The 27,335-nt window shown below is 42.7% G+C and overlaps 1 protein-coding gene across 1 annotated transcript in view; it reads left to right on the top strand.

Moving 5' to 3' along the window:
* Positions 1–1,244: 1,244 nt before the first annotated feature.
* Positions 1,245–27,335, top strand: part of TRAIP (TRAF interacting protein) — a 222,037-nt gene continuing 195,946 nt past the window's right edge. Inside the window, exons 1-3 of the mRNA XM_069206848.1 lie at positions 1,245–1,499; positions 15,562–15,619; positions 17,062–17,145. Of these exons, the coding sequence (XP_069062949.1) occupies positions 1,402–1,499; positions 15,562–15,619; positions 17,062–17,145 (240 nt within the window). The 5' untranslated portion in view covers positions 1,245–1,401. The remainder of the gene's footprint in view (positions 1,500–15,561; positions 15,620–17,061; positions 17,146–27,335) is intronic.

Raw genomic sequence — 27,335 nt, 5'->3', positions numbered from 1 at the left:
TGGAGCTTGTACGGAGGTGGTATTTGTTGTTTTTGGTTTGACATGTGCATGCGTATATTTCTAGACTGTTTATGGCTGTAAGTGATCATATCTGGAATACTCTGCAATGGTTGTTTTCTTGAGTTTGCTATGGTTCAAGACACTAGCATATCTTTGACTCTACAGGTTTTCTTTTTTTCTTTAAAGTTGGTGAATGTCTCATCTTGGTTATGACTGGTTTAACATTTCATATTTCTCCGTAGGATCTGAGGCAGCGGCCACTTGAGGAACCAAGGTTCTCTTTCGCAGTGAAGACGAGGGAGAGTGACGTGGTCGAGGACATTTTATACTGTTGATAGTAACGGAACCTTATTGGACAATGGTTGCTATGGAAGCAGACTCATGGGATGTGTAGTTCGTTATGTGTTTTTTGTTTAAACTTTGAACCTGCTATTTGATAGAAAGTGAAGAAAGAACTGCATAATCCTCCCCTCTGTGTCCTTAATAGAATTGAAACTTTCCTTCACAATAGCTAGGAAATTTTGCATTACCATTCACATCACTTGAAAAAAGCCAGGGGTGGTGCAGTGCCACCCACCATTGGCAGCTGCTGCTGGCAGGTGGGTCCCATCATTTTGCCTTACACCACTGCATACATGGCAGCATTTTAGAGTAGGCAAGTGGGATATTTAAAAAAATGAAGTTGGTGATAATGTATTTTTCCCATTTACTTTTTTAAATAAAACTCCGAATTGTGTTTCGCACTCAGAAATTAGCAGGCGGGAAACCAGCTTGAAATCGGTTGTTTCCCGCCTGAATCGGGAGGGTTGACATGTATTCCACTGCAATAGATACGTCACCACATCGCCTTTAAATAAAAGACTCGCGATTTTCAAGAGTAAAAAAATGCCTTTCAACTACCTACAAATTACCCTCTCAGCAGCGCGCGTCTCTACCTATTTGCAAACGTTGGCATGAAGGACTGCCGAACCTCTCGAATTACACACACACACGCGTTGTACCATGCGAGTTTGCTTTTGCAACTGTCCACACCTTTGGCCGGTCTAGTCACCGTCCTAAACCACCGCTCCGCGTATACCAAATTAACATCCTTGTTCTATCAATATAGTGGTTCCTACGATTTCCCCTTTCTATTAGCTTCTTTATTTTCCCCAACTCACAGCCCCTCCCCGCGTGAACGTCATTCTCGCGATGCCGTCCTCAATTGGCTCTCCTGCTTTCTCCTTCCGGGTCCTTTCCCGCGAGATTTGAAATCTCTTACTAGACAGTGAATCTTGGGTCACGCATGCGCGTGTTTAGGACGCCGAAGTAATAATAGTAAAAGATCCTAAAGTGGTGTGAAAGTGCGGCAAGTGAATTAATTCAATTGCGTTCAGTGCCCAGATACTCTTAGCGTTCGAAATGCCGATCCGTGCCTTGTGCACCATCTGCTCGGATTACTTCGATAACGTGAGGGAGGTTGCCGCGATTCACTGCGGTCACACATTCCACCATTGCTGGTAAGTGAGGGGCGATATTTTCCGACGTAAGTGGTGCCTCAGACAGGAATGCTTAACACAAGTGATAGTTACTCCCCATCATTAAGGCTTACTTGACAAGGGTGGGGCCCTTAACCATGATTACTGCGAATAAGAGCACTCTGCAGCGGGAGTGACAGCACTTCATGTCTCTTAACGTTGTTAGAAGTAAGTGTCGTCCCTCCCGTCTGTAGTGGTAAGTTGGCACTTTTCACCAATGAGGATTTTTCTCGGAGTGTGGGGACACTCAGTGGTCACGGGTCACCTGTGGTAGAGCTAGGTATTTACCACTGGCACCGAAGCATGGTAACATTAAGAGATACGTTTTTTTCAGGTTTCAGAATGAGTAGTTAGATTAACGCTGATGTCACTGGCAATTTAATCATACGACCCATTCCTTTGTCATGTTATCAGAGTCAATTCTGGAATATTCTCTGGGCTGAAGTCTGTGATGACATCTGTTTTTTTGATCAGTTATTCTGGTCTGTTCCTGAGAAATAGTAAATCATAGATGGTGGAAATATGGGGGGTTCATATCTTTCCTAAAAGTAGACCAACCGGCCCTTTGAGGTGTAACGCAAATATGAGGTATCTTCCAAAATGCCTTGGTGGCCCCTACATATTGCTGCCAATAATGTATTTTGCGATACTTCTAAAGAGCTGAGAGCGCTGAGAATTATTCTAAATTTATCATATACTCCGCATTTTCAGTAGGGGATCTTTTAAAGGAGCTGGAAAGGAAAGCTACAATTTCAGCATCAGTATGTAAAATCTATTAACTTAGTAAATTCTCAGGAGTCAGTAGAGGGTTGTACTTGGAAGTTTTAAAGTTTTATTTCTCATAAGTTTCAATTTTTTTCCTTTATTAGTCAAAATGATTTACAGAACATTGCATAAAGCGTGCCCCATATTCTAATCATTATTCTAGTATTCTAAATCAGTTAAAATAAATCATTTTAGTCAGAAAAAAGCAGAAAGGAACAAACGTCTTAAGAGGAAGTCTAGCCAGTGAAGCTCTCAGTACTCAGAATATTGTAACAGTGTCTAATAGACAATAGTCTACGTAGAGAGCAACGTCTGTTTGGCAGTCATAACCTCTGAATGCTGAGTGTGTGAGGGGGAATTATCTTTTTTTTTTTTTCCCCTGGGACACTTAATAATCAAATTGCGAAGAAAACAAGTTTTATAAAATTTTCAGATAAATCATTCGGTTAACCAATCAGCAGGCGAGAAAACCGCAAGACAGGAACAGTTTCCCTCAAGATAGTAACTTCTAACAAAGATACAAACAGTAAAAGTTTTGCTCAAAATGTTCCATTAAAGATTTTCACATCCATCTTGGTCATTGAAGTTTTTTTTTTTTTGTATATGATATCCTCTTCTCTCTCACACATCTTTACAGTAAAAGCCTATTCGTAAAGAAGCACGTTTTCAGAATAGTCTTGCAGGTTTTAAGATTCCAGTGCATGTCAAGACGGTTAAAAATAGAATAATGTAGCTTTCTTTGTTAGCATAGGAAGCTTGCTTCATGTAAAGGTCATGCAAAAGTCACAATATAAACATTTCTGCGGAGTTAAAGCTGTTTAAAATTTGTCAACGTTAGTGTTGTGTGTGAGTTAATTCTTAGATTATAGAATGTGGAGGCCGGTGACACACTAGGATTCGAGCGTCCCTGATGCTGGAATCCTCCTGGTGTCAGTTGAGCCTGGAGGTGCTGAGGAAGCGGACCTGTTCCCTTGTTACCGTGCTGGTTATCGAATAAAAGGAGTTTCTCTTACCGGTGACTCTGATCCGATCTTTCCACCATTACTTCAATCTGGCGACGAAGGTGGGAGAATCACTGGAAGCACTGACTGCTTGGTTTCAGCTTCCACTTTCCATTGGGATCCTAAGTGCAAGGGATTAGCACCGCTGTTGGATTGGCGTCACTCAGGTTATTTTTTTTTTCTTCCTGTATTTTTTTTGGGGGGTTTGTTTTGTAGAGACGTGCTGGGCGGTGGCGTGCGCGCGCACGGACCGTTGATTGACTTGTTGGCGCGAGTTGCTGCTCGAGCGTTGTCTCCTAGGCAACGGAGACGCGTTAATACGCTCGAGTGCAATTGACGGAGACGCGTCAATACGCTCGTCCTGTAGGCGCGTGTTTACACTCACGTGTTTTCTCCTAGGCAACGGAGACGCGTTAACACGCTTAAGTGCAATTGCAAGTTGCGCGATGTTTATTTGGCAACAGAGACTCAAGGTATCGTAGAGACACTCTGAACAGATACATATTCTACACGCTGTTGCGTACAACGTTTTTTTTTGGTGGCTGATACGGCTGTTTTTGCTCAAACAGAAGTAAAGTATACTACAAACACGACAATTAGATATATATACATTTATTTTATTTTTTTCAACTTTAAACAAGGGAACAGGTCAAGAAGATCCTCGAATTAGAAACAGTTATTGTTGAATCCGCATACCTAAGTGTGGGTGATATGGCGCAGCCCAATTTCACGATTGTTCCGCCACAAGCATTTTGGGCTGCTGGGAATAATCCATCGGTAAAATGGACAGAATGGAAAGATTATTTCCTGAACTATATAGGAGCTATAGATCTTGAAAACAGGATGCCTGCAGAACAAAAGAAAAGACTCTTACTACATTCGTTGGGACCTATGGGTTTGAAAACGTACAACAAAATGCAGAAGAGCCCTATAAGTGGAGATGTTTGTGTTTTTGGTGTGGCTATGCAAGACTTGGATAAATACTTTGCACCCAAAGTTTGCATTGGAATTATTCGTTACAAATTTTTCCAAAGAAAACAGGAGAAGGGTGAATCTGTTGACGACTATGTGGCAGACTTGAAGAAATTGGCCCTTGATTGTAAGTTTGGTTCAATACAAGATGATTTGATAAGAGATCAAGTGGTCATGCACAACACCAATCAATCCATTCAAGAGAGATTATGGATTAATGGTGACTCCTCATTGGAGGAAATTGTGGCTATTGTAAGGAAAGCAGAGATTTCTGAACGGTGTGTTTCAGAATTAAAATCGGCCGAGGGGAGCTTTGACAACATCTGCAGGATAAATAATCGTAGAACAGTGAAGGAACAGAAAACACCACAAAGTAATGACGGTGAAAAAGGTGTTACAGATGTGACAGCAAGGAACATTTAGCGTATGCTAAATCATGTCCAGCTTTGAAATTGAAATGTAGTAAATGTGGCATTGTGGGTCATTTTGCAAAGGTATGTAGGAATAAAAAGAAAATAGTTAAATGCATAATAAATGGCAATGCTCACGTAGGAATTGAACACCAAGAATATGATGACTTGGAATCTAAAGAGGATACTGCAGATGGAAACTTTATTTTGAACATAACAGACGCTGAAAAAAAAGGGAAACCAATGTGTGATATGGAAATAGGTGGAATTCCAATCACTATGTACGCAGACTCTGGCTCACCTTTCACTATAGTCAATGAGGATATATGGAATAAGACATTTGTGAATAAATTAGGTGAGAAACTTTTGCAACCTGATGTGCGACCTGAAAGCTACACAGGAGAGAAGGTTGATCTTGTTGGTTTTAGATGGTTAAAATTCTCTTTTAAAAATAGGTGTGCCAGAGGAAAATTGTATGTGTCAAAAAGGGGACCATCAGTTCTTGGATGGAAGGATCAAGGACAACTTCACATGATCTTAGATCCTAACAGCAAGGAAAAAGTGTTGATAGTAAGTGATGGGCATACCCTGTCTATGGAAATGTAGAGGAAATTTCCCAGGATCTTTGGAAAACCTTTAGGAAAATTGGTTGGTTTTGAGCATAAAATTGTATTAAAAATGGACGCTGTACCAAAAATCCATAAGGTGAGACCTGTACCCTTGATGATAAGGGATGAAGTTGCAAAAGAATTGGAAAAGCTGGTAGGGATGGATGTGATTGAACCTATAGAAAGTGCAGAATGGTTATCACCAGTGGTTATTGCTCGACGCAGCAATGGGAAAATTCGCTTATGTGTCGATTTAAGATATTTAAATGACAATATTGTCATCGACCGCTTCCCATTACCTAAAATTAATGAAATGGTTTCAAATCTTAAAGGCGCAAGTTGGTTTTCAACAATTGACTTATCAGCCGCCTATCATCAGATTCCCTTGGAAAATGGATCAAGGAAGATGACAGCTTTCATCACACCTTTCGGTTGTTACCAGTATAAAAGGATGCCATTACTAGCGTCTGCAGCTGCAGTTTTTCAAAGACTCATGTATAAGTTATTTGGAAAATCCTTGGGAGTTATGTGTTTCCAGGATGATATTTTGGTGTTTGGGTGTGATCAGAAAATGCATGATGAACGATTGGAACATGTTTTAGGGGTGTTGGAAAGTAAAGGTTTGACTGTCGAATTGAGCAAATGCAAGTTTGCCAGGAGAAGTGTAGAATATTTGGGGCATGAAATCAGTGGTGAGGGAGTGAAACCGAAAGCATCATTGGTTAGTGCCATTGTTAATGCAGCAACTCCAATTTCAAAGGAAGATGTGAGGTCATTTTTGGGAATGGCTGAATTTTGTGCGAAATTTATCCAAAATTTTGCAGGAAAGGTGTATAATTTAATACTCCTGCTGAAAAAGAATACTCAATTTGTATGGAGTGATGTATGCGAAAGGGAATTTTTGAGTGTGAAGGATGATTTAAGCAAGGTAATGAAGTTAGAAAGTTTTGATCCTGACTTGAATACTGTAGTGACTACGGATGCTAGCAATAAAGGTCTAGGCGCTGTGTTGTCCCAGAAAGGGAAAGATGGAAGGGAGAGGATTATTTTATTCGCATCTAGATCACTCTCGCCTTCAGAGGAGAAGTACTCTGTCATTGAAAAGGAGGCGTTAGCATGTGCTTGGGCTTTAGAACACTTTCGTACATTTATTTGGGGTAAGAACATCACTATCCAGTGTGATCATAAGCCTCTGATTAAGCTTCTCACATCAGAAGGTAGTGTGATGGCTTCTGCGAGAATTTTAAGATTATCTATGCGTATGAAGGATTTTTTATATCGAATTGTGTATGTTCCTGGGAAAAACAATCTGATGGCAGATTGTTTATCTAGGCTTCCATGCCCTCTAGAAGGTTGTGTGGATGATCCTTGGGAAGACTATAGTGTTGCTCTGGTACATGACACTGGGAATTCCACGTTTGATAAGGATTTGTGGTGTAAGGAAATGGAAGAAGATTTAGATTTGCAAATGGTGCGGAAATTTGTCCTGGAAGGTTGGCCTAAGAAAGATCTACTTACAGAGCAAAATAGACACTTCTGGGAAGTTAGGCATGAACTTTCTGTTGAGAACAATTTCATAATGAGAGGAAATAAAGTAATTCCACCACATGGTATGAGAAATATTGTTTTGGATCTGTGCCATGAAGGTCATTTTGGTGTTGTTCGCACTAAGTCAGTGGTTAAAGATTTGTTTTGGTGGCCGGGGGTGGATAAAGCAGTTGAAAGGTTTGTAAGGTCATGTGAAGTGTGTTCTTCAGCAGACAAAACTTTGTGTACTTTGAAACCTCCTATGGATCAAAAATTATTACCAAAGCAACCATGGGAATGTGTAGCTGTCGATTTGTTTGGTCCTGTTGGAGATGAGCAAGAGTATGTGGTAGTCCTTATTGACCTATTTTCTAAGTGGCCAGAAATTGGTATAGTAGAGAAGGCAGACACGGGTTCTGTATTGGAATTTATGGACAAGGTGTTTCTGTCGGAGGGAATTCCTACGAAATTATTGAGTGATAACGGTGTGCAATTTGTCTCGAGTACGGCTAAGATGTATTTTGAAAAACTGGGTGTCAAACACAAAACTACGTCTTTGTACAACCCCATTGGAAATGGTACAGTTGAGAGATTCAATAGGGTCATTAAGAGTGTTATTCAAAGCTCTATGAATACTTGTGCTTGGCACACAGCTGTGTTCAAAGCGATGTGGGCTTACAGGATTACTGAGAATCCAACAACATGTTTGAGTCCTTTCGTCATTATGAGAGGTAGAAAACCCAGGGGTAAGCATAATCCTGCGTGGTTGTTTGGTGCTGGTGTGGAGAATTGGTCACTGGAATTTGTGAGAAATAATTTGGACAAATCCCAAGGAAAAAATAAGGTGTACTATGACCATTCTCATCATGTTAAACCTGTCAAAATTGCTGTGGGTGATTGGGTACGTGTTAGGAAGCCTTTTAAAGTAAGAAAGAATGAGAGCCAATATTTTGATCCTGCACAAGTGAGGGAAGTGTTGCATAATGCGGTTAGATTGAGTGATGGTCGAGTGTGGAATTTGAAACGTATTGCTTTATTCAAGAATAAGCATTGTATTAGGCAAGATGGGATGGGTTTTAGGAATGAAGAAGGATGGTCTGATTGGTTGGAAGATGAGTTAATTGGCACCTCTGCTCCTTCTGAAGTTTCGAAGGGTGTTTGCTTAGACACCTCTTCACCTTTGGGAATTTTGGAAGGAAGTTGTTCTCTTCCTGATGATGATTTTGACGGAGGGGTGAGACTGAGACCTAAGGAGAAGAGGAAAGTAACCCATCCAAGTTGGTTGAAGGATTATGTGTTAGGGTATATTGCTGCCTCATACACGGCCTCCGGATAATTGTAATGGGAATGTCCTTCTTCTTATGTTTTATCATTATATGTTTGTTTTATGTGTATTTTAATTTATTGTTCCAAGTTATTTATTTGTATTTACGGAAGGGGATGTGTTGTGTGTGAGTTAATTCTTAGATTATAGAATGTGGAGGCCGGTGACACACTAGGATTCGAGCGTCCCTGATGCTGGAATCCTCCTGGTGTCAGTTGAGCCTGGAGGTGTCGAGGAAGCGGACCTGTTCCCTTGTTACCGTGCTGGTTATCGAATAAAAGGAGTTTCTCTTACCGGTGACTCTGATCCGATCTTTCCACCATTACTTCAGTTAGCAAGTGAAGCAAATGTGGGTCATGCAGAGTTTAGAAAGGAAAGTGCATGGTTAAAATACAGCTTTTGGTTAGGCCTAGATTTCACTCATATGGGTCATTAATTCAATTAATTTAATTTTTAATGTAATTTGTAACAGTGGAAACATACCCAAAATCACTGTAGCATTCTACAGGCTTAGAAATACTCATAAAGTCAGTGAGTGATAGGAGAGGTAGTTGGTTATTGGACTATTATTGCATTGTGATTTAGTATTCTTTAAAGACGTGTGTCTTCAAAGCTTTCCTAAATTGGAGAAGAATTGTGGTGGTCCTGAGGGATACAGGTATTTTGTTTGAGATCCTGGGTGCACAGATGGAAAAGGCCACCTGACCGTTTTCTCTTTTTTACATTTATTCTCTAATGCAATGGTTTCCTGGCTACAGGTTTGATGAGAACCCCTGTCAATGGTGAACCTGTCTGCATGATAAGCAGGGGTGCTGGTCTTGATGACTTTAATGATGCAGCTGTCCTTGAAGATAATGTGGGCTTGCAAGAGGAGCCAATGAAGTATCATCAGAGTGTGGGTGATGTGATTATATTTTTTCAGCCTCTTGGTTATATGTGCTGCAGCATGTAGGTTGCCCTCAAGGGGGCCCAGTATAGAGGAGGACATAAGCAGTGCATTACCTTTATCCTAAAGCAAGAATATGGGGGCTTGAACAGCCGCTCTGAAGTTGCTTTCAGGAAGAAACAATTTGATGTTCTTTACAAGCTAGTACCAGGCCTTCTTTATTTTTTGGCATAGTGATCCATAAGGGTGAGGTTGATGCCCGGGGTGAATCCAGATGACTTGACATTCAGTGCAAGATTGTGTTTGAAGCTGTCAACTTTCATATAATTGAGCCAACTTTTGTACTGTTTTTTGTTTGTTGTTCTTGGCAATTAACACAAACTCTGTCTTGGTTGGGTTCAGTTTCACATAGGGCCTGGTGTAGAAGTATTTATTTATTTTTTAATGTGCAATTTTGGTAAAATGTTTTTAAAATTAGTGATTTTAATGATGTATTATCGTAACCGATGAACTAATCATATTGCACTTAAATGATTTCATTTGTTTAGAAATATGATTAATAATATAGTATAGTTATGCCACAGTTTCATGAGAGGAAATTTATTTAAAATGAAACATACTTTCTAGTGTTCTTTTCATCTTGCTCATCTCAGTCCCTCACACACCCCAATCAGAGATTCGCTCCAAGTCTTCTCTCTTCAGTTTCCGCAGAGCATCCTGTGCTAGGGCTTAAAGGGCTATTGTATTAGAAAGCTTGTATTGTGAGAAACTTTCCATTGTGTACCACTGGAAGTTCTGTTGCAGGCGTACAAAAGAACACAATTCTGTGAGCTTTTTTGAGGAATGTTTCATATTATATTGTATACTTCCCGAGTGCAGTTGTTGAAGAGGCAAGCAGATTTCCCTTATCGTATAAAATGGGTTAGTGTTAAGATGTTTTAATAATTAAGTTGTTTTTTATTTGTCAGTGCGATCTAACCATGATGATACCAAGCTGAATTTGCAGTTTTTGCTAATTGTTATGCATAAATTGTGTATAAAAACCCATGTTTTTGAAGGTTTGGCAGCAACTTCTCATTTTCCTGCTGAGATTTTGGCTAATTATTTTGATACTTTCTTTTCCTTACTTGGAATGCTGTCTCCACTCTTCATGAGTTTGACATTTAGAATCTATAGATATTTAACTCCTAAAATGGAAATTTTACTATCATTTATGATTATGTATTCTGTATCTGAGTTTTATGGTAACTTATGTATTTTTTTGTATTATTTAACAGTTCTGTAATAAATCTCCTTACATTTAATTTTGATCTAGAACCCATTTCTTGTCGTCCCAGTGTCTATTTTGGATTTTACTCCTCTGAATTGAGATTAACAGTGAGAGTAGTTTCTTGCCGCTAGATCAACAAGAGATCAGAGCTGAACTATCTGAGGTAAAAACTAGGCTACATAAAATATTGGGGTTCAGTGAAATATTGTGATTTGGGGTCCCTCACTGGCACCCAGGTATGTATGATACACATGCATTGTTAGAGGCGTTTGATGTCTTTACATATTTCCGTCACTGAAGTATTTATTTCCTTTGCATGATTGCACACTGCAGCTGTCATCCCTTGAACACAAACCATACTTTTCTTATCCTTATCATCTGCACCGAAACATCTGAGTGGGTATTTGCGGAAAACTTCTCAGGATTCCTCCTAGTGGCGGACACTACTCTGGTCTCATGAGGAAACTAACACATGGTCATGACACATTCTAATCAAAGTGGATCGATATTGTCAATGTTTTTGATTGTCCACATGTAATAAATACACATCAAATATTGTTTCTGACCTTTAGCTAGTCAGATAACACTTCCCAGTAATATCCATGTAATGTCACCTATAGTAACACTCGGTGCCTCCGTGGGCACATACCTTTCAAAGATCTACTAGGTCATGTCCATTTCGGAGATTAGAGTTCATCTATGAATAGCACCAACTCTTGCTTACCCAAGGCTTGTCTATTCTCTGCAGACTTCCACCTTTTGTCATTGGACACTTTCCAGGCTTTACCCACAGCAGCACCAGGAACAAGTCCCAGCAAAGTCAGATTAGTCTTTTCCACTTTGAGGGCAGGGACGTCTCTCCACGTCTTTCTTTGGACTGAAGCTTCTCCTTCAAGTGTTCAAGGAGGAGGTCTCTGTCAGCAATCAGCATAACACAGCATTTCTCTGGACAGTGAGCCCCAAAGGAATTTGATCAATCCTCCAACTCTCATTAAACGCAAAGTAACTGGCAGCTGCGTAGACTCTTTAGACTGTATCTTGGGTAAGGAGGTTGGAAGGAGAGGCACACAATTTAAAGCACAAACTGCCTCATTCTCTCAGACACTTAAGTTCTCTTTGTAATAGAGTCCAGACACCACTGAAAGCTTTCCCTTTTTGTAGTGTTCTGTGCCTTAAATGCCCTTCCTCACCTAGGTTCCAGGTTGTCCAAAGTGAATTTACTTGTCTTTGGTTGTCTAATGGATGCCTTATGACTGTACAGTCCCCTAGAGGGACTGTCCTCTTCCCTTTCTCCTAAATTCCCTTACAGTCTCAATCTGTGCTTTTTGACTAAAAAGGCTTTCTGGTGGGAGGAGCTTTGGGACATACATTACTCATGTATTGTTTGGTGTGAAACCTTTTCTCATCTGATTAATTCCAACATACCTTGTGCCTTCATGTGGAGTAGTCTACATTTTAAAACCGTTGGGAGATGTTCCAACTAGTTCTGTGTTGCTTCTCCAGAATAGAGATGGCCTCCACTGGACCAGATGCACCCTCAGTGTATGCTTGTGCTAATAGTGCAGTGTGCCGACTGCGCAGTGTCATTAGGAGTATGGCTATTATTGGCAGTTTATTCCAAGTGCAGTGCCGCAGTCATTTTTACATGTATACATGGGATGTGTCTACATATCTCTTGCTAAAATCAGCACAGCATCACATAAAGAGAATTCTGTACTTCCCTGTGTGTGCTTGTATTTCTGATACTTGTCAATAGATTGCCTTTGCTCAAAGGGCCCTTCATTAATTGCCTGTAGATGTCACTTAAGAAGTCTCGGGGTTTTTGGACTACATTGTCTCATACTGTAGTGTTACTGATACCGAGAGTTTTGAGATATATGTTTTGCTTTCTGTAATGTTATGGTTATAATGTAGTATCATTAACCACTGCTATTGCACACCATTGTTTATATATGTTGTCTTTGTTTTAGTAGTATTATTATTACCTTTGTATGGATACCCACCACACTTTATTACAAGAGCAAGGTGTGCATGGACTGCCATGATCACTGTGGGCACCAGAATCCCAATCTCAAGTACAGTGTGTTATTGTAGGCATGAAACTTATCTCCTAAATAGGTGAGTTTAGTGGTCTTCATTTGGGGTGTAGCTTGAGCGACGCCTACACTCCTGAATGAAACCGTGTACGCCTATTAGTATATTCAACACAGTGCAGCTGCATACATACTCGTACTGTGTTCATGGAATGTTCAGGCGGTGATCAGCTGATGATGGGGTTGCTGTGCTCAGTGAGGTGCCAGGAACCTGACGCGTCTTGCCACACAGGACACATATACATCCAAACTGTCTCATCCTATCAAATGTTGACTTGCCATAGTGAGTAGACAAGGTGTGTTTTTGAAGCCATAATTGTTCTGCATGTGTTTTGTTCTTGGCTTGCTTATCTTTCTGTGTGTATGCTCAGTCTGGGGTGGGATGAGGAAAGAACTAAAAATAAACCGTCTCTGGCATGACTGATTATCTACCCCCCTAAAGGGTCTTTCTCAAGAGAAGATATGAGAGGATTCATGGGACACCTGTATATTTGCTACACACCACACAGCAGATAGTTTTTTCCCATTATCTAGGAGCAAATGGGGCTCTACCAGGTTTGACCAAAACCAAAATATTGATGCTTGTCATCTAAATTACTGTGGCACTTTAAGTGAGGCCTATAGTTTATTTATGCATAAGTGGTAACCTTTATGCAGAACATTGGAACCCTTTCTTGACCTCCAGAAAGTGCTCGGACAGTTCTGTTTGTTGTGTAAATCTGTTTTTATTACACTTTTCTAGCTCCTTGTTTGTCCTGCCATTTTGGTTTTAAATGAAGTTCTAAACTTTTAGCTTCAACTTGACCATTATTGAGCTTTGTAAATCAGCTGAACATCACTAAGCATGCTGTTTTGATTGCCACCTAGTTGACTGATACCTGCCAAGGAGATTTACAGCTAGAACCAGTCAAGCCTCATTACAGTTTGAACCAATATGATGTTCTTTCCAGAACAGCAGCCTGTCAACATCAGAGTTGTAATAAAGAATTAAAATGTTCAGTTATCTCCGAGAACATGTCTGCAATAAGAGACATGCTGCTGGTGATGATAACTTTAGAAAATACTTTCCTGTGCAAAAGGTGGAGTGTGTACAGGTAAATGTGCCTCTACTGCTACAATTGCTTGGAATAAATTAGACCCTGAAAACATTCTTTTCCGTTTGTTTATATATCATGTATTAACTGTTCCATGTCTATGAAAATTCCATTGTGCTGACAGATTTCACAATTTTCTGTACTAGTTTAAAAAGGTTTGATTGAACGAAATTTGTTATACAGAGTAACTTTTTCATTGGCAATAAATATACAATTGAAAGGCATTTTATTACTTCCTTATATTTAATTGAGACAAAAAAATGTTGTCACTAATGCACATTCATGCAGGGAGATGCCTCTACACACAAGATTAAGTGAAGGAAAACTACAAAGAGCAACTCTTTCAGATGGTGTCACTACCCATGGGAGCACATATCTGTTTCTTTTAAATAGCTTCCTGGGCCTCTTTAAAAAAAAAATAAAATAAAAAAAAAAAACATTCAACTGCCACGCATTTCAATGAGAAATTAATAAAAGCCTTTGAGATCTACCAAAATGTTAATATTTTAATATTGAGGTGAGTGTGTCGGTTGCTTAAGTAAAGTGTGTAAAAGGGGTTTTGGGTAGGACCCTCTCGTGCATTATTTTTAGCCCATTTAAAATATATTATACCACAAATGACTAAAAACCAGTACTTCAACAGGCATTTTGTTTAAACCAGCTGGTCTAATTTCTGCATTAACACCCCAATGTTTGTTTACTTTAGCCTTCTTCATAGAAATAGCTTTAACCCCTTGTCTGATGAATTTTCCACTGCCACTTTGCTTGACGGTCACCCCTAGGGGGGGTCTCAACAAGCATTGCTTTTGCAGTGAGTCTAGCATCTGGCACCTCTTTAAAGTTGAGTGTTTTTAGAAAGACTATCAAGCCACCCTCCCCTGGAGCCGTTTTTGAACTGTTTCTTTCTGTTTACATCCATAGATTACATACCATTGCAAAAAAATCTCCACCTGCGATATTCCTTAATCTAAACAAAAACATTGGCTAAAGGAAAAAATGTTGTCTTGGTCTCAAAAAAGTATTGGTTGCCATGGTACTCCCTGGCACTGAAGGGAACTACTTTGTGTAATGTTGTGCTCCTTGTGTAAGACCAGCAAGATGTAATTCATAGTGAGGTCAGCCAATGACTGAAGGCGGCTGACACATTACCACTGGATGCATGCTGAAGTGGGTGGAAGGAAAATGTAAATGACAGAACCACAGACTATTGGACAGTCTGTCTGTAAACCCATATAGGCAACTGTTACACACATAATTTAAGGAGAATCAAAATTTGTTGCCTAACACAAACTTAAAACAGCCAGTCCGTCTCGCATTGAGCTATTCGTTTGGGAAAGAAGACGAGAAAGAAAGTATGAAAGAAATGAGGAAGGCAAGAAAGGAAGAAGGAAATAAAGTAAAAGGCAATAAAGAAGAGCCAGAAAGAAAAAGCAGAGAAAAGAAAGAAAAAGGTTAGAAAGGAATATAGGCAAAGCTAAAGGAAAGAAAGAGGAAGGCTAGAAGGAAAGAAAGAATGAGGAAGACAAGGAAGGAAAGTAGAGGAAGACATGGAAGAAGGAAAGAAAGAGGAAGGCTGGAAAGAGAATGGGAGGAGAGGAAGAAAAGCAAGAAAGGAAAGAAAGAAGCAAGGAAAGGGGAAGAAATAAGGAATGATAGTGTTGTGAAGACATTTCTTATAATTCCTTCATAAGTTTCCCTTGCTTGTTTTCCTTTCAGTTACCCACTACCTTGGAGGAGTTTTGGGTTGCCCAAATGTGTTTATAGCATATAAATACAACTGCACAAACTTAGCTTCAAGGGCAATGTCTTACATTTACATGGATAACCTTTTTAGTTCTTCAGTACATAAAACATTCTCTAACGTTTTGGTTGCACACAAGCAGTTGCAGCTTCCATTCCAAAAAACATTGTCTGGTCCAGACCCCCCAGATTTCAACTCTTACATTGTTATACTATATTGAAGATTTGTTGCACGAATTGAGACTCTAACATGTATTGCATTGTGATCTTGCAACTGTGATGGCATTTTGTAACTGTAGTATTGTTGTATCATTTGTTTATTTTTAACCATAATTTGATGTTTTTCTTCTCCAGTCTTAATCAGTGGTTTAGCACTGCCCCTCACCGGACATGTCCACAGTGCAGAATTCAGGTACTGCATGAATGATTGATGCTACTTTGAGTTAGTCATTGATTGGTATCTTATTTTGAGAGTTCTGTGGTAACCTTTGTGTTTGGTAACCTGAGCTTAGTCCTAAGCTAATGCACAAGCTCAGAAAAGTTTTTCTGGTGGCTCTCCTACCAAAATGAGTTCACTTAGATGCAAGCCATAAAAAAATGTGTGGACGAAATCTCCTTTATGGGTAAGAGCAGGTCAAAGCTCATTCTTTCTTTCATCTTTGTGAATGTGTTACATTTAGCTGGTAATTGGAGTGTTTAGGCTTTAGAACCCTTAAATCTGTGAATACAAATTTTAAATACTGGTTTATCATGCTAACCATGTTCTGTGGTGGTAGTTTAGCTTATTCATTTGGTGAGAGGACATTACAGAGAGAAATGTAATTATATTACCTTTAAAAATGATTTGTGAGCCCTCCATACATGCTAGGGCAGATGTAATCTGAAACTGGGATAGAATCCCTAAATTCCCCTCTGCACAGAACTTGTCTTGACTTGAGGATGACTGACAACTTGTACAGCGGACTGCACAACTAACCTATTATTCACATCTGTAAATTCACAAACTCCTAATATGGAAGATATGTAGATCTGAAATACCAAACCGCTTTAGCCAGGTCTTAGGGGTCCATGCACGGGGAATTCAGCACTGATAAGAGAAAAACAGAGACCAGGGACGCAGGATAGTGTTTAACCACACCAGAACAATGCATGACGATTGGGACCTAATGGGAAAGCCTAAATATTTAATCTTAGTGTAACAGACACTAGTGAGCAAGACAACTTGCTAATCAATCTCCAGGATACTACCTTCTTAGATGAGATCAGCTAGTAGAACTACAACAGTACAGTTAACCACTCCAGCTAGGTACAGCCTTCAAAAGAATAAAAGATCAGCTAGACATACGTGCTCTGTCTGATCTAAACCTGTGACAGATGGTCATCGACTGACTGGATCCGGGAGAAGGCCACAAATATAGTACATCTACTACGAAATGCCACCCATTGTCAACCCACACACACACACTTAAATGTATTAGGTTGGAATATCACAAGGCCTATCTACCTTTATAGAACACAGCCATAAGTCTAACAACATGTGATTGTCGATTAATCTTCTCCCTGTTGGATGACTTGCAACTGTACTCCATAGTCTGCATAAGTGCTGTGGGTCCAAGTAATTGTCGAACACTACTTATACTAGTACCAAATTACATAACTGCTCTGTGTGCCACAAAATGTGTAGGGATTTACACGAAGAATGCAAACGAACAATAGTGGCTTGGGCGATAGTTGAGTGTTGCAAGAATACTGTATCAGTGTTTTCCGAGTCCAATAGTTTTTTTAGTTTTTTTTAAAATAGTCTTTCCTTTCTGCTGAAATTTTGCTTTCACTGTGGATGGTTTTTGTTTTCAGGTCAGCAACAGACAGATAATCCAAAAGCTGTTCTTTGATAGTGGAGGAGAGGGAGAAGCACCTCTGGATGCAGAATGTTTAAAGGTATGTTAGACATATTTCCTATGTATTTCATTACTGTTTTAGTATCCTGGTTATTTTACAGGGGGCATAATATCTAGACAAATATGACCCCAGTGAGGCTTACAGGTTGGTGTTATTTAAAACCACTAATTTGTTATTTTATTCCTGCTCCATTTTTAGAAAATCCTTGTCCTGAAATGTAGTTCCTGCTTACTGTTGGAAGTGAGAGAGCAGCAGGCAGGGTATCGGGGAGGTACATATTGAGAATAATATATTGAAAATAATTAGAGGCAAGTATGTGTCCATGAGAATATATTCAGAACTGGACAAGGATGTCAGACTGGCAGACATTCCATCCAAGTACTTTGAGTACTGCGATCTGAAATGCAATACTGGATCTGTGAGGCAGGGTCTTGTTTTTCAAGGTAATGGTGAAATCTATACAAGTATTTTCTACCATCAGCCTTGCTACCTTGTTTATCATTCCAGTCCCATTCTGGCAGGAATTTTGTTTGAGATCCAGGTGGAGCTTAATGGCAAAGTGTGTATGCCAAAGATTGTTTCGTCTGTGTTGAGTTTCAGGCAGTCGGTGTTCATTAATCTATTAACTTTGGATGTACAGAGATTGGAGTTAGTCTGAGTGCTGGAAGTTTCATCCGAGAGGAAGAGGGTGAGCTGGATGTCGTCTGCATAAATGATGATGTTGATTGTGTGAGTTTGGTTGAGGTTAGCCTGGGGCTGAGAGATTAACATTACATTACTTTGCATTTGAGGTTGTCCGTGCTTGATGTGTAAGTGTCCTGGCTAACTGACAGAATGTGGCTGGTGAGGAAGAAGCAGATCCAGTGCAGAACAGGTCCTTATATGCCGGCTTAGTGGATCTGTTTAATGAGGAGAATAAAGCTGTTGGTGTCTTCTCTGTCTGCGATCTGTTTGTCATCTGTAGCAGCAGTGAGGGCCGTCTCATTGCTGTTGTTGGGCCTGAAGCCAGATTGGGTGGGGTTGAGAAAGGGTTTATAGTTTAGGTGGTTTGCTAGTCTCTTGTAGATGATTTTTCTCCTGGACTTTAGCAGGGTAGGGCAGTAAGGAGATCAGGCATTATTTAGTCAGAGTCTTCGGGTCAACTGAGGTTTCTTGGGGGGTGGGGGGTGGTGGTGGTACTGTGGCATGCTTACAGGCGCCCGGCAGTTTGGCTGTGTTAATGGAGTTTTTCGCTATCTAGATTCAAGCGCAACTCATTGGGTGTCCAATCATTTGGTAAAGATAGGGTGAGGGTAGGGCTCCAATTGTTCTCCCGAAAGGATGAGGTGCATGGTCATGGCGGTTTCTGATGTGGTGTTGGTAGGCTTCTGAGGGCTTGTCTTGACTGGAGGGTAATGGGTCAAAGTTGATGTAGATATTGGTGCTGAAACAGTGGGAGAGCTGGGAGCAGAAGTCTTATGAGGGGGTGATGCTAGAGGAGTTTGCAGAGGGTGTGGTGAATATCTTCATGATAAAGATTTCTTTGGCACTGTTTCTGCTGTCATTGATATGTTTCTTGAGTGGTGATCTGATTTGCTGCTAGCACAATCTGAGGGCTGATTTGTAGGTGGTTTTATTGGTGTCATCGTGGGTCTGTCTCCATCAGGGCTAGAGTTGCTTGCTGTGGTATTTGTTGAGTCTGAGCTCTTCAATGTGCCAGCTTGCTTGTGACCCGGTCCTGGTGGCAGTGGTGGTTTTTAGCAGAGCCAGTCTAATGCAGGAGCCGATCCAAATGTCAAAGTTGATAGATCACAAGAGGTTGTGGTGATTTTGTTGTTGGTGGGAATGCACTTCTGAAGCCACATTTTCTTATGGGATCCTATTCCAGTTCCTTCAAGTGAATTTGGAGGTAGCTGTTCCATGCTGGTTGAGTATAAGTATTATTAAATGGACAGGGGCATTGTTAGTCTTGGTGAGGTGGGTGTGCTTGTCCACAGATGATGCTAAGGTTGATAAAGATGGGGTCCAGGAGGGGTCTGGTGGCGTGTTGGAGGTCCTTCGTTTGATGGGTGAATGAGTGTGGTCGGGTCCTCCATGTCTTCAATAGTGCTGCCAAAGTTGTTGCACGGTGTGGGACGGCGATTGATGAGAGCACCACCCAGGGTGGAATTGTTGAAAGCCAGGTACTCCAAGTTATTTTTGGTGTTGGCAGACATGGTCAAGCAGTAAGTTTTCTTAGATATGCAGTCCTCCTCTGGGTCTGTCCTGTCTTTGGATCTTGTATACAGAAGGATCGCCTTAGTGATGTTAGAGGCCTGTGCTGCTGTGAACCATGTTTCAATTAAGAAGAGCAGGCCCAGTAAGAGGTTGTGTAGGAGGTCTCCTTTTTTGGTGGCATATGTGACGAGTGGATGTTGAGGAAGTGGCAGGCCATTGACGGTCGGGAGCTGTGAGTGATGGTGGTGTGGGGAGCGTAGTTGTGTATGATGGAGGTGGGGTGGAAATTAAGTGTCTGGTGATGCTGAACAATGCACCTTTGGCATTGGCCCAGGAGCAGCGTTGGGAGGTACTTCCAAGTTTCAAGGCATGGAGGGCTACAGTGGAGAAGCAACTAGGTGAATGGTTAAGCAGGAGGCATATCTGAGGTGGAAAGTGCCCATTTTTAGGTCAAGCATGGGCAGCGCGCATTCGCTGTCGGCAAGACCTGCTGTATTCAATAAAAGGACTTCGATCCCGCCTGCTACTTACTATAAGTTGACTTCAGTGTTGGTCTTTGTAGGAAAGTACCATCTTGCCTGGCATGTTACCCCCATATTTCACTGTATATATGTTGTTTTAGTTGTATGTGTCACTGGGACCCTGCCAGCCAGGGCCCCAGTGCTCATAAGTGTGCCCTGTATGTGTTACCTGTGTTATGACTAACTGTCTCACTGAGGCTCTGCTAATCAGAACCTCAGTGGTTATGCTCTCATTTCTTTCCAATTTGTCACTAACAGGCTAGTGAACAATTTTACCAATTTACATTGGCATACTGGAACACCCTTATAATTCCCTAGTATATGGTACTGAGGTACCCAGGGTATTGGGGTTCCAGGAGATCCCTATGGGCTGCAGCATTTCTTTTGCCACCCATAGGGAGCTCTAACAATTCGTACACAGGCCTGCCACTGCAGCCTGAGTGAAATAACGTCCACGTTATTTCACAGCCATTTACCACTGCACTTAAGTAACTTATAAGTCACCTATATGTCTAACCTTTACCTGGTAAAGGTTGGGTGCTAAGTTACTTAGTGTGTGGGCACCCTGGCACTAGCCAAGGTGCTCCCACATTGTTCAGGGCAAATTCCCCGGACTTTGTGAGTGCGGGGACACCATTACACGCGTGCACTACACATAGGTCACGACCTATGTGTAGCTTCACAATGGTAACTCCGAACATGGGCTTGTAACATGTCTAAGATCACGGAATTGCCCCCCCAAAGCCATGCTGGTATTGGGGAGACAATCCCATGATTCCCCGGGTCTCTAGCACAGACCCGGGTACTGCCAAACTGCCTTTTCAGGGGTTTCACTGCAGCTGTTGCTGCTGCCAACCCCTCAGACAGGTTTCTGCCCTCCTGGGGTCCAGCCAGGCTTGGCCCAGGAAGGCAGAACAAAGGACTTCCTCAGAGAGAGGGTGTTACACCCTCTCCCTTTGGAAAAAGGTGTTAAGGCAGGGGAGGAGTAGCCTCCCCCAGCCTGTGGAAATGCTTTCATGGGCACAGATGGTGCCCATTTCTGCATAAGCCAGTCTACACCGGTTCAGGGACCCCTCAGCCCTGCTCTGGTGCGAAACTGGACAAAGGAAAGGGGAGTGACCACTCCCCTGACCTGCACCTCCCCTGGGAGGTGCCCAGAGCTCCTCCAGTGTGCTCCAGACCTCTGCCATCTTGGAAACAGAGGTGCTGGTTGCACACTGGACTGCTCTGAGTGGCACTGCTCTGAGTGGCCAGTGCCAGCAGGTGACGTCAGAGACTCCTTCTGATAGGCTCCTTCAGGTGTTGCTAGCCTATCCTCTCTCCTAGGTAGCCAAACCTCCTTTTCTGGCTATTTAGGGTCTCTGCTTTGGGGAATTCCTTAGATAACGAATGCAAGAGCTCATCAGAGTTCCTCTGCATCTCTCTCTTCACCTTCTGCCAAGGAATCGACTGCAGACCGCGCTGGAAGCCCGCAAAACTGCAACAAAGTAGCAAAGACGACTACTGCGACCTTGTAACGCTGATACTGCCGCCTTCTCGACTGTTTTCCTGGTGGTGCATGCTGTGGGGGTAGTCTGCCTCCTCTCTGCACTAGAAGCTCCGAAGAAATCTCCTGTGGGTCGACGGACTCTTCCCCCTGCAACCGCAGGCACCAAAGAACTGCATCACCGGTCCTCTGGGTCTCCTCTCAGCACGACGAGCGAGGTCCCTTGAACTCAGCAACTCTGTCCAAGTGACTCCCACAGTCCAGTGACTCTTCAGTCCAAGTTTGGTGGAGGTAAGTCCTTGCCTCCCCACGCTAGACTGCATTGCTGGGAACCGCGTGTTTTGCAGCTACTCCGGCTCCTTTGCACTCACCGAGGATTTCCTTCGTGCACAGCCAAGCCTGGGTCCCCGGCACTCTAACCTGCATTGCACGACCTCCTGAGTTGTCCTCCGGCGGCGTGGGACTCTCTTGTGCAACTTCGGGTGAGCACTGATTCACTCCACTTCGTAGTGCCTGTTCCGGCACTTCTGCGGGTGCTGCTTGCTTCTGAGTGGGCTCTTTGTCTTGCTGGACGCCCCCTCTGTCCCCTCACGCAATTGGCGACATCCTGGTCCCTCCTGGGCCACAGCAGCATCCAAAAACCCTAACCTCAACCCTTGCAGCTAGCAAGGCTTGTTTGCGGTCTTTCTGCGGGAAAACACTTCTGCACGACTCTTCACGACGTGGGACATCCATCCTCCAAAGGGGAAGTTTCTAGCCCTTGTCGTTCTTGCAGAATCCTCAGCTTCTACCATCCGGTGGCAGCTTCTTTGCACCCACAGCTGGCATTTCCTGGGCATCTGCCCACTCCCGACTTGATTGTGACTTTTGGACTTGGTCCCCTTGTTCCACAGGTACCCTCGTCTGGAAATCCATTGTTGTTGCATTGCTGGTGTTGGTCTTTCCTGGAGAATTCCCCTATCACGACTTCTGTGCTCTTTGGGGAACTTAGGTGCACTTGGCACCCACTTTTCAGGGTCTTGGGGTGGGCTATTTTTCTAACCCTCACTGTTTCTTTACAGTCCCAGCGACCCTCTACAAGGTCACATAGGTTTGGGGTCCATTCGTGGTTCGCATTCCACTTCTAGAGTATATGGTTTGTGTTGCCCCTATCCCTATGTGCCCCCATTGCATTCTATTGTGACTATACATTGTTTGCACTGTTTTCTATTGCTATTACTGCATATTTTGGTATTGTGTACATATATCTTGTGTATATTTGCTATCCTCATACTGAGGGTACTCCCTGAGATACTTTGGCATATTGTCATAAAAATAAAGTACCTTTATTTTTAGTATATCTGTGTATTGTGTTTTCTTATGATATTGTGCAAGTGACACTAGTGGTACTGTAGGAGCTTCACTCGTCTCCTAGTTCAGCCTAAGCTGCTCTGCTAAGCTACCTTTTCTATCAGCTTAAGCTGCTAGACACCCCTCTACTCTAGTAAGGGATACCTGGGCCTGGTGCAAGGTGTAAGTACCCCTTGGTACTCACTACAAGCCAGTCCAGCCTCCTACGTTGGTTGTGCAGCGGTGGGATAAGTACTTTGCAACTACTTACCACTTTTGTCACTGTACTTTTCATAAGAGAAAAATATACAAAACAAGTTCAGTGTATGTACACCTAACCAAAAAGTTTTGCTTTTCTTCTCTCACTTCTTTGCTAAGTGCTGAAAAGTACCTCTAAACTTTCTAAAAAGTTCTAAAAACGTTTTCTTTCTTTTTCTATCCCTTAAACACTTTCTAAAATGTCTGGCACAGGCCAAACTGTTGATCTGTCCAAACTTGCTTATGATCACTCTAGCTGGAAAGGAGCAAGGAGTCTCTGCATTGAAAGAGGTTTAGGGGTAGGGAAGAATCCCTGTAGAGAACTGTTGGTTAATATGCTCATTGAACAAGATAAGACCAGAGTTGGCACTTCTGTTGAGAAATTAGCTGATGGTTCCCAATCTGACCATGGGGCACCCCTAGCAAAGGATTTAGAAGGGAACCTTCCCCACCTGACCATTAGCAGACCACCTAGCATAACTGGTACTGATGTGATTTCACACCACAGTAAGAGTGTTACCTCGCATCACAGTAAGAGTGTTCCTTCCCATCATAGTAGGAGTGTTACTTCTGTTAGCCAGGTTGTTAGAGTGCCATCTGTCAGGGTCAGGTCTCCCTCTGTTCATTCTCACCATACTTCTGTTTCAAGACATGCCTCACCCACCCACCCTGATGACAGAGTGTTAGAAAGGGAGCTCAATAGATTGAGAGTGGAACAATCCAGGCTGAAGCTCAAGAAGCAACAGCTGGATTTAGATAGGCAGTCCTTAGAGATAGAAAGAGAAAGACAGAAATTGGGTTTTGAAACCCATGGTGGCAGCAGCAGTATTCCAAATAGTCATCCTGCAAAAGAGCATGATTCTAGGAATCTGCACAAGATAGTTCCCCCTTACAAGGAGGGGGATGACATTAACAAGTGGTTTGCTGCACTTGAGAGGGCCTGTGTTGTACAGGAGGTCCCTCAAAGGCAGTGGGCTGCTATCCTATGGCTATCTTTCAGTGGAAAGGGTAGGGATAGGCTCCTTACTGTAAAGGAAAGTGATGCCAATAATTTTGCAGTTCTTAAGAATGCACTCCTAGATAGTTATGGCTTAACCACTGAACAGTACAGGATGAAGTTCAGAGAAACCAAAAAGGAGTCTTCACAAGACTGGGTAGACTTTGTTGACCATTCAGTGAAGGCCTTGGAGGGGTGGTTACATGGCAGTTAAGTTTCTGACTATGAAAGCCTGTATAACTTAATCCTGAGAGAGCATATTCTTAATAATTGTATGTCTGATTTGTTACACCAGTACCTGGTAGACTCTGATCTGACCTCTCCCCAAGAATTGGGAAAGAAGGCAGACAAATGGGTCAGAACAAGGGTGAACAGAAAAGTTCATACAGGGGGTGACAAAGATGGCAAGAAGAAGGATGGTAAGTCTTCTGACAAGGGTGGGGACAAATCTAAAAATGAGTCTTCATCAGGCCCACAAAAACACTTTTGTGGGGGTGGTGGGCCCAAATCCTCTTCAAATCAAAACAAAGAAAAAAAAACATGGTGCTATTTATGTAAAATAAAAGGCCATTGGACAACAGATCCCAGTTGTCCAAAGAAAAGCACCAAGCCTCCTACCACTACAACCCCTGCTGCTACACCTAGTGCCCCTAGTAATAGCAGTGGTGGTGGGAGCAAACCTACTAATAGCCAATCCAAGGGAGTAGCTGGGCTCACTTTTGGTAACTTAGTTGGGGTTGGTCTTGTTAGGGAGACCACAGAGGCTGTGTTAGTCTCTGAGGGGGCTATAGATTTAGCCACCTTGGTTGCTTGTCCCCTTAACATGGATAAGTACAAGCAACTACCCCTAATAAATGGTGTTGAGGTTTAGGCCTACAGGGACACAGGTGCCAGTGTTGCAATGGTAATAGAGAAACTGGTCCACCCTGAACAACACCTACTTGGTCACCAGTACCAAGTAACCGATGCTCATAACACCACTCAATGGGGGGGGGGGGGGGGGGTTACTGGTCCAAAGAAAGTTGTGGTTGCCTTAGATTTACCTGTAGATTGTCTATTAGGAAATGATTTAGAGACATCAGCTTGGGCAGAAGTGGAGTTGGAGGCTCATGCAGCAATGCTGGGCATTCCAGGGCATATTTTTGCTTTGACCAGGGCTCAGGCCAAAAAGCAAAAAGGACAGGGTGACTTGGATCCTGGAAGAATGGACCAAGTGCTCCCTAAAGCTAGGGTTAGTAAAGGTAAAACACTACCTACTATCCCTCCCTCTACAGTGGATTCTACTTCTGAGGAAGAAGAATTTCCACCCTGTGCAGAACCTACACCAGAGGAGCTGGAAGCAGACACGGCTGAGCTTTTGGGTGAAGGGGGGCCTGCCAGGGAGGAGCGGAGTGTGGCACAGCATACCTGTCCCACACTAGAGGGTCTAAGGCAGCAAGCTGTCAAACAAGCAAATGGGGATGTCAGTGACTCTCACAGAGTTTACTGGGAGGACAACCTCTTGTACACTGAAGCAAGGGATCCAAAACCTGGAGCTGCCATGAGATTGGTGATTCCTCAGGAGTACAGAAAGTTCCTCCTAACTCTAGCCCACGACATTCCCTTAGCTGGACATTTGGGGCAAATGAAAACTTGGGACAGGCTTGTTCCCTTGTTTCATTGGCCTAGAATGTCAGAGGACACAAAGGAATTTTGTAAGTCCTGTGAAACCTGTCAAGCCAGTGGCAAGACAGGTGGCACTCCAAAGGCACCCCTTATTCCACTGCCTGTGGTTGGGGTTCCCTTTGAAAGGGTAGGGGTTGACATAGTTGGCCCCCTTGACCCTCCTACTGCTTCAGGCAATAGGTTTATCTTGGTGGTAGTGGACCATGCCACCAGATATCCTGAAGCAATTCCTCTAAGGACCACTTCAGCTCCTGCAGTGGCAAAGGCCCTCCTGGGAATCTTTTTCCAGAGTGGGCTTCCCAAAAGAGGTGGTATCAGACAGGGGAAGCAATTTCATGTCTGCTTACTTAAAGGCCACGTGGAAGGAATGTGGGTTGACATACAAGTTCACCACACCCTATCATCCACAAACAAATGGACTGGTGGAGAGATTTAACAAAACTCTCAAAGGCATGATTATGGGACTCCCTGAAAAACTCCGCAGGAGATGGGATATCCTGTTACCTTGCCTCCTTTTTGCTTTCAGGGAGGTACCCCAAAAAGGAGTGGGCTTCAGCCCCTTTGAACTCCTATTTGGACACCCAAATGAGGTCCTCTAACACTTGTTAAGGAGGGTTGGGAACAACCTTTAAAAGCTCCAAAGCAAGACATAGTGGACTATGTACTTGGCCTCAGATCTAGGATGGCTGAGTACATGAAAAAGGCCAGTAAAAACCTTCAGGCCAGCCAAGAGCTCCAAAAGCAATGGCATGACCAGAAGGCTGTTTTGGTTCAGTACCAACTAGGGCAGAAAGTGTGGGTCTTGGAGCCTGTGGCCCCAAGAGCACTCCCAGATAAATGGAGTGGTCCCCACATAATTGTTGAAAAGAAGGGTGAAGTCACCTACTTAGTTGACTTAGGCACTGCCAGGAGTCCCCTTAGGGTGCTCCATGTCAATCGCCTGAAACCCTACTATGACAGGGCTGATCTCACCCTGCTCATGGCAACAGATGAGGGACAGGAAGAAGAGTGACCCTCTCCCTGATTTCTTCTCTTCCACAGAACAAGATGCTCTAGTGGAAGGTGTAGTTTTGGCAGATTGTCCTACTGCTGAGCAGAAAGACCACTGCATAAATCTCCTGGGTCAGTTTTCTGAACTCTTCTCTACTGTGCCAGGCACCACTTCTTGGTGTGAGCCCACTATAGATACTGGAGACAGCTTGCCTGTCAAAAGTAAGATCTATAGGCAGCCTGACCATGTCAGAGACTGCATAAAGCAAGAAGTACAGAAAATGCTTGAACTAGGAGTGGTTGAGCACTCTGAAAGTCCATGGGCCTCTCCTGTGGTACTTGTACCAAAACCTCATTCCAAGGATGGAAAGAAGGAAATGCGGTTTTGTGTAGACTATAGAGGTCTCAATCAGGTAACCAAAACTGATGCTCACCCTATACCCAGGGCAGATGAGCTAATAGATACACTGGCATCTGCCAAGTATCTAAGCACTTTTGATTTGACTGCAGGGTATTGGCAGATCAAGTTATCAGAAGATGCAAAAGCAAAAACTGCATTTTCAACCATTGGAGGCCATTACCAATTCACAGTAATGCCTTTTGGATTGAAAAATGCACCTGCCACTTTTCAAAGGTTGGTGAATACAGTCCTGCAAGGGCTGGAAGCTTTTAGTGCAGCATATCTAGATGATATAGCTGTCTTTTTTTCCAGCTGGGATGATCACCTGGTCCACCTATGGAAAGTTTTGGAGGCCCTGCAAAAGGCAGGTCTCACTATCAAGGCTTC

This window comes from Pleurodeles waltl, chromosome 9 (genome assembly GCF_031143425.1).
Source record: "Pleurodeles waltl isolate 20211129_DDA chromosome 9, aPleWal1.hap1.20221129, whole genome shotgun sequence".
NCBI lineage: Eukaryota > Metazoa > Chordata > Amphibia > Caudata > Salamandridae > Pleurodeles > Pleurodeles waltl.
This window is presented reverse-complemented; position numbering and strand designations above follow the sequence as displayed.